The 7,579-nt window shown below is 47.1% G+C and overlaps 1 protein-coding gene across 1 annotated transcript; it reads right to left on the bottom strand.

The window, feature by feature from the left end:
* Positions 1 to 2,069: 2,069 nt before the first annotated feature.
* Positions 2,070 to 5,769, bottom strand: LOC135919134 (neuropeptide-like protein 31). The gene is made up of 2 exons (XM_065452864.2): positions 5,611 to 5,769; positions 2,070 to 2,546 (listed from the first exon to the last, which is right to left on the bottom strand). The coding sequence occupies exons 1-2, from the start codon at positions 5,671 to 5,673 to the stop codon at positions 2,325 to 2,327; spliced, it is 285 nt and encodes a 94-aa protein (XP_065308936.1). The 5' UTR covers positions 5,674 to 5,769; the 3' UTR covers positions 2,070 to 2,324.
* Positions 5,770 to 7,579: the final 1,810 nt, after the last annotated feature.

The raw sequence follows: 7,579 nt of genomic DNA, 5'->3' as shown, positions 1-7,579 counted from the left end.
TCAGAAGCGTGCCGCGCACGCGTTGGAAGAGCCGAAAGTTGTTTACTTGCCCAGTGTTGCCACAACGTATAGCATCGCCGCTTGCTTTAAACTACATCGGCACATGAATGTCTCAAACACATAAAAAACACTAGACATCATTTCTAAACGAAATTTTACGCGTTGTTAGAGTGTTACATAATTCAAAAGCGATAATAGGTGTCGTTACAGTTATCTTTTGTGTCATGTGTTGCACTACAGCGCATTTGCTTCGTCTAGCCACATTGATAACAACGCAGCGACTCGCCGGCGGCGGCCGCCGTGTCTTCGCTCCATGTAGCGCAGCTCGACGAATATACGGCGTCGCGCCGCGGCAGATTTTCTGCCGCCCCAACTTCGTCGTGAAAGTTCGCTCCATGTATTCTGGCCTTAAAGCGGCAGCGTACTCTTGTATCCAAATCCTTGTATCTTGTATCCTGTTTCCAGACGGGGTATCGAAGGCAAAACGACAAAACAATTACTAATGTAAGATACTACTAATATTTGCATAGCGCTAAATATGATCTATTCTGGTGAAGTTGCGCGCCTTGAATGAAACTGAATTACACCAAAATGAAGAAAAAGACCTTGCGACTGCATAACCGAACTGCAGTATTCACGGTAGCAATCATATGACTGACCGTGGACAATGTCTCCGCAGTCATGCGACAATGACTGCGGAGTCAAGCGTAATCGTCGAAAGATACTATAGCCGTAGCACTTTCACGGGACAAAGCTGCGTGCAGCGCACTGTTGGAGCCGTGAGTCCGAGTGAGACTAGTGAAAAGAAGTAGCCGGAGGCGTGCTTAATACAACCATGCTTCTGCCAGAAAGCAACGAGCTGCTCCCTCCTGGACTTCCACGCTCGGAACGCGTGGCAAGCCGCCATCTGTGCACCGGCACTGCAGTCGAAGTCAAATACCTTAACAAGTCGCTTGACTCAACCCCTGTGCTTGCTGCACGGGTGAACCAGCCAGAGCGCACCACCTCCTATGGACTTTTCCTGGCTTATTCTCACTGCAAATGCAAGAAATCTGTCTTGCTGGGCTACATAGCGCAGTCGTTACACCAAACTACAAAATTCTTCCAAGAAAGACCACTGAACACCGCAAAGGTGTGTGTATATATATATATATATATATATATATATATATATATATATATATATATATATATATATATATATATATATACCATCTTTCTCTGCTTAATAAAGATCGAGACAATTAACCTAATCTACGCACCTCGCTGGAAAAGCCACTGGGGTTGCCTTGTAACACATGTATTTTTTTTAATAGTAAATGTCTTTGATTCTCTAGTTAACCTAAACTTAACCCTGTCTGAATACGAGTGTCCCTTCTGGCGGGCGGTAACATCTAAGTATGCATTCCGAAGTATGCAAAAACATTCCTTCCGGGACCACCTTGCGGACAGCTGGTAGCTAGCTTCTTCCCATGTAGCAGAAAGTCGCTGTTGATAGAAATACTCATAAATTCTCAATAACCTACTGGAGGAATTGCGTAATACGAAAAATAAAGAAGCACGGTAACTAGTAGACATTCGCGTATAACTCTAGGGTTTGGCGCAACTAACGAACAACGAAAGTTCCTGCTAGATTTTATGACCTCGTTTAGCTTACTTTTTAGCACTAATGCGTGCGTATAAACCACCTATCAGGCTATGAAACTGAAAATTTTCATGAGGTAATCAATACATCATAATATATTTTGCTTCAAGTTTGCGGTTTCGTAATCTTTACGAGCATGAGTGGCTTTCTCGCCATTTTCATTTGCTAGCTCAACAAAAGCAAGGGTAAAAAGGCCTTTTTCTTGTGAGGTTAACGGCTCTGGCTTTGATAGAATTTATGTCTTTCTACACTAGCTGGCACGCAGACCAGAGCCATATGTAAGAAATAAGTATAGCGATGTGACCTGCACCAAATGGGAAAGTGATAGCAGGTTTTTGCTCGTACGCAGTGGCAGGAGCTTTATCAACAGTGAAAGTCCAAGAGAGTGAAGTGCAGGCTTCCGTGTTCACAAGACATTTATAGCTCAGGTTTAAGGTTTTTATTTACAGGTTGTGCTAGAAACAAAAAAATGAGCATTATCAATCCAGATTTGGCCTGATGAGCAATTTGGTCGGTAATGCAAGCGTGGACACAGGAGGTTCCACCATTCCTTCGATGGAACAAAGCACGATGAATCCAGCCTTCGTTCGGCTCACGGGTGATCTTCCAATTCCACTCTGCTGATCAGTTTGGTATTCGTCAGAACAATGTCCACCCGCTCTCAATATCACAGCACACTTCAGCCGCGGAATCCACCGAAGCCTCGTCCAAATCCACCGCCAAATCCACGGCCACCACCGAATCCACGGCCGCCGCCGAAGCCACCGCGACCGAAGCCGCCGCCGCCGAATCCACGGCCACCACCGAAACCACCGCGACCGAACTGGGCGGAGGCCAGGACGAACACCAGAGCGAGGACCACGAGGGCCACGAGGATTGTCCTGCTGCTGAGCATGGTAACCTGGAAGGACAGCAGATGGCGCAACTGTTCACATCACGGCACCGGCGGGAGAATACAGAGTAATGTTCTCGTTCATGTTGCCGCGTTCAGAGTGAGTGAAAACTTTATTCTAAATGGTCCGGCTATTTGGGTGGGGTGGAGCCATAAGCACCCCAACTTAGGTGACGGCCTCGAGTCCCTCGGCGTGGCGGACGTCCCACAGGAAATCATGGTAATAATGTAATATACATGAACACCTACAATAAAGGTAGAATAATATGCTTAGAAAAGAAATCGTCAACACACACACATTCTAGTTTTTTTTGGGGGGGGTGATTTTTTGTGGGTTCGCACGCCTCATGCGTGATACGTGCTACGCCCTTTCACCTACTTCTAGTTTCTTTTACAGTGATATGGGGAACCAGCGCTGGCCAGGAGGCGCTACGACATTTTTCATGCGTTACTAAAATATGCTGAAACCGTCCGATAGGGAGGCTACGAAGATGGCACGACATATTTAGCGATAAGAAACGTGCGCCTGTATCAATGTTTGTCAAGCCCGATGCGGCCAGCCAAGTTCTGTCCATGGCCATGCGCGCTGCGTAAAGCGCATGCGCTGCTACGTCCTAGCACGTCGGTTCCCTGCCGTTTGAGGAGCCGTGAAAAGTGTGACTCAAGACAATCGGTGAATTTGCTGACACGAAATCACTGCGTGTGCTACTGGAAACTGTGTCTACCGCTCGCTAGGCTGTGTGTTACGGCGCTGCTGTCGGCACGCGAAGCTCCAGCGCTGGTTGCCCATAGCTCCACTACTATAGAGGTACTTTTGACGCAATGAGCTTTTGTTCTGCACGCTTTACATTTATGGGGCGCAACTTCTATGGTGACATTAGTTGCTATAATGAACAGTTTCTGTGAAGTACACTGATATGCATTGCGGAACAAAAATATGATGCACCTCCAAGAGAAGGAGTCATGTAAAGGAATCATTGCCTACTAAATAAACAGCGTAGTCAACATGAAAAAAAAAAAACGGCGCTCAATCATGCAGTAACGGTGCACTATAGAAATGGTTTGATAGGTCGTGCACGCAAATTGCCCGCACCCTATGGACGCACACGCGCAGGATCGTCCATGATTGCATTGCACTTAGTGTTACACTGACGGAACTGATAAACGAACATAAGGAACAAAACGCCGACGTACGTGGTGCAAACTACCCACTTGTTTAATACTATTGAAGAACACGCTTATACACAAGGTGATGTGGCGGGTGGGGGGCGGGAGGTATAGAACACGTGCCAGCTTCTGACAGCGCCTATCAACTTGGTGGCACACTGTAAACAGTGCAACTGCTCTCCGCTACTAGAAAGCACCACATTCATTGGCACGTCAAAAACAAAAACGTAGCCAGAAATATGGGGAGCACTTGCTATAGCAAAGGAAAAAGAGAAGTGCGGAAGAACTCCGTCCATCATGGTCATTGAAGCTGAGGTCGAGTTGGCCAGGGCGAACGGGTGTAAGTTAACGATGTTTCGCCGGCCCACCGCATCAACACACGTTGTTACATTGTGATAACTTTTTATTTCACACCCCTTCCCTGCCACATCATCTTGTATATGAGCCGGTTCTTCAACAGTACTAAGCAAGTTGGTAGTTTGCGCCATGTAACGTCCGTGTTTTGTTCCTTATGTTCGTTGGTGTAACACTAAGTGCAATGAACGCGTGATTATGAACGTCCACCAACTAGCCCCGTTCACTGCTTTACTAAGCTGAAATCAGGAGCTCACCGAACAATCAGTTTTGATAGAAGTGTGTTCCAAATGCTTAGCGTTATTTCACCTATCTGCTGCTTCTGTTAAGAAATTTCAGCACTGTTTCATTGTCCTTTATTGTTACGAACTATGCGATTGAAGCCATAGCGAAGAAAAGTGAATCGGTCAAATTGATTGGTAGCCTACCTAATAGCACATATCCTTGAAGAGAGTTTCTGGCACTTTTGTGCACCGATCGATTACGGTAGACAATTGAATAAAATATCTCAGATACACCCTTGGAATGGCGGTGCGTTACAAAAATACTGCCGCACCAGCTCGCTGGTGTCAACTTTTCACATGGCACTGTTGCGCGTGCTGCCTAATCGGGAAAAAATACAATCATGCGAGCCCAGTAAGGAAGCAGGAAGAGCTGTAGATTGGAAGCGAACGGTTTTCAGCGATCACAACGCCGCCATCGGAAGCACAATTTCGCATATGCAGACTGCAACGCCTTATCGTCAGACGAAACAGTGTAGCTAGAAAAATACTTGAGAAGACATTGAAACTAAAAACGCTGCCGCGCACTATTTATATCTACGCAAACGCTGCGATCATAAACGGCCAGCATAGCCTAGCTTAACATAATTGCATCCCGAAGCCACGGTTATCACGCATGTAAGCTTCCCAGGGGTGCAACCTTACATGTAGAACTATTAGTCCTATAGGTACAGGTCAAGGCCATTCCAGTTGACATGGGAAACATTGCATAACCGAGTGCAGGAAATAATTATCCGATTCGTACTAACTCGGACGAAGTGGTGGTCGAATTAACGGCGCCAACGAGAGATAATGCTATGACATTCACTCAAAACAATTCGAACCATATCAAATGCACTCTCTACAAAAGAAAAATTCATCTGTCATTATGTATGGAAGCCTACAGGGGTCTCTGTGGTCGCTTGCATCTTCTGCTAATCGTGTTAGTGAAAAATGACAAAAGAATAATGAAAATAAAAATAAAGAGAGCGCGAACCGTTACTGCGACCACGCTGGAGATCAGCATTAGCGTCATATACGCACACAACGAGCGTTATAAATATTAATAGGTCATCTGAGAAAAACTGACTGCCCTGCATTTTCGCAAAGAAAACCAATTGGCACGTTGTTTAATAATATTCTTTTAAAAATTACGCAACAGTCGCCTAGAATAATATACATGTCTGTTATAGAATTTAACAGTAGGCATAGGCATTACTGCTCGAACCCAAATTTAAGATGCTTCTGGCTAAGGGTCACTGTGACAGAGGTAATAGAGCCAACGCCAGTACCTGTTGGGGGACGTGCGTTCGTGTAGCGGTCTGCTTCAGGAGATACTTCTGACTTCGGTGCATAAGGTGTTCCGCCTTTTATATCTGCTCCTTTCCGGCAACGAAGGCCTCCGCTTCGAAACCTCCTCTCAAGCCGCCATGCCTCCGGGTCAGTTGCCCAAAGAGACAGTAGTCGCGCTTCTTGTCGATCTCCGCCGACCGCGACGTTACGCCCTGGGAAAGGCCCACAGGGTCACAGCCGCGTCGAAAGTCCGTGGCAATTACGCTAACTCCTTTCCGACGACCTCCTCTACCGGCTGTCTCGCTCAGCTTCCACTCTGGGGAGGATGAGGCAACTCATATTTTCTATTCGTTGCCGCATTGCAGGCGCTCTTTTTATCTGCAGGCCGAACAGGAACCATCCGCTGCGCGCGCACCTCAGATCCATGGTCAATCTAAGCGCACGCGAACCTCTGCAGGTGTAACTACAAGCGTGTGTGCGTGTGTGTGTGTGTGTGTGTGTGTGTGTGTGTGTGTGTGTGTGTGTGTGTGTGTGCGCGCGTTCGTGCTTGCGCGCGCACTTGGAAATGCCCATGTCAGGCGATGGAAACGCACGCCGTCCAAAAGAAAACTACGCGGGCGCAAGGAAGCCCGCCACCAAACACAAACGTACAAGTCAACCGAGCTGTTGTTTTCCCTTTTATGTTCCCTCCCTCGCCTGTCGCTTGTCGGTCTTTGTCGATGTAATCGGCCGGCCGGAATCGTCAGTGCACGCACTCTCGCTGAACAGCGCACGGTGGCGCCTTTGTGCTCGCTACTGCCGTCGCATCGTGACGAATAAGGACGCGTGAGGCGCCCACGGGCAGGGCGGCCGAGGCCGTGACCGTCGGCTTGTCAGCGTTCTTCGCCTGCGATAGTACCCGCTCTCGCTGCGTTGTTCTTCGTAGGAACGCAGCCAGTTACTGGGCAAGGGAAAGCTGATGGATCGCCGAGTATCGGAGGCAGCTTAGGCCGCAAATGCACACAATTCCGGAATTGTCTTTCGCAACGCGTGCCTCATGGGTCCGCTGTGCAAGCAGGAACAGGGAAAAGATTATGCCGTGATTGGTTGAAAGACTACCGCTGGATCATAATTTACGTTCCATTACTGTGATTTAATACGTACTAGCTTTCGCTGTTGACGCTTGGCGATCAGGCTCACTCACAGCTAGTTGCTACAGTGTCCAACGTTCCGATGTACCGTACCGTCTTTTGTCAACTCGTCATCGAGAAACTGAGCCCGTCAGTGAAGGTTGCTCACTCAGAAAGTAAACTAAAAGAAAGAAGGCTTATTCCACGCCAAATGTCCCAACCATGCGAGCAATATCCATTTCCCTCGAAAAATTACAAATAAATTGCACGTACATAAGCCTTACTTGCACAGTGTTTCGCAAAAATACCTTTAGCTGGCAAATGTTTTTGCGCCCATGAGTCCCATTTGAATTTGACGAAACGATGGAAAACCAAGTGCGAAAAAAAAATTCCCTATAAATTGTCAGTTTCGCACATTCCCTCAAAAAGTGCTTTTTTGCATTGTCCACACATATTTATTTCATTACATAATATTTCCACGACATACATTTATGCTCTTTAACCCTTAATGCCGAGGTAAAAATGGGCGAATTATAGATTTTTCGGAAAATATTAACAGAAATGGTCACGGACAGAAACCTGGAATCATGTTAACGCAGCTGTTCCAAAAACGTACTACTACCTTCTAACATTTCTTTTTCACTTCTGTGCTGCGCACGTCATGTAATATACTGTCGACTCGGCGGCACGGCCGTGACAATGTTGGCTCACGTACCTTTGTACATGCAGATTGTCTTCGAGAGCTGCTTCATCGGTGGCGGATTCGTGGGACGGGCGGATGGAGCGCATCTTTCTGCGAAAGCGCCGCTGATCTCGCCTACGTCTATCGTCGATCAAGGCTGTCTCCGCAATGCAAGTG

This window comes from Dermacentor albipictus, chromosome 3 (genome assembly GCF_038994185.2).
Source record: "Dermacentor albipictus isolate Rhodes 1998 colony chromosome 3, USDA_Dalb.pri_finalv2, whole genome shotgun sequence".
Lineage (NCBI taxonomy): Eukaryota > Metazoa > Arthropoda > Arachnida > Ixodida > Ixodidae > Dermacentor > Dermacentor albipictus.
This window is presented reverse-complemented; position numbering and strand designations above follow the sequence as displayed.

What these genes read in the sequence shown, in the direction of transcription:
- LOC135919134 (XM_065452864.2), bottom strand. Translation starts at nt 5,673, where the DNA reads ATGCACCGAAGTCAGAAGTATCTCCTGAAGCAGACCGCTACACGAACG. An exon ending in GAACGCACGTCCCCCAACAG is followed by an intron (nt 2,547 to 5,610) that starts GTACTGGCGTTG and finishes CTGTCCTTCCAG; the next exon opens with GTTACCATGCTCAGCAGCAG.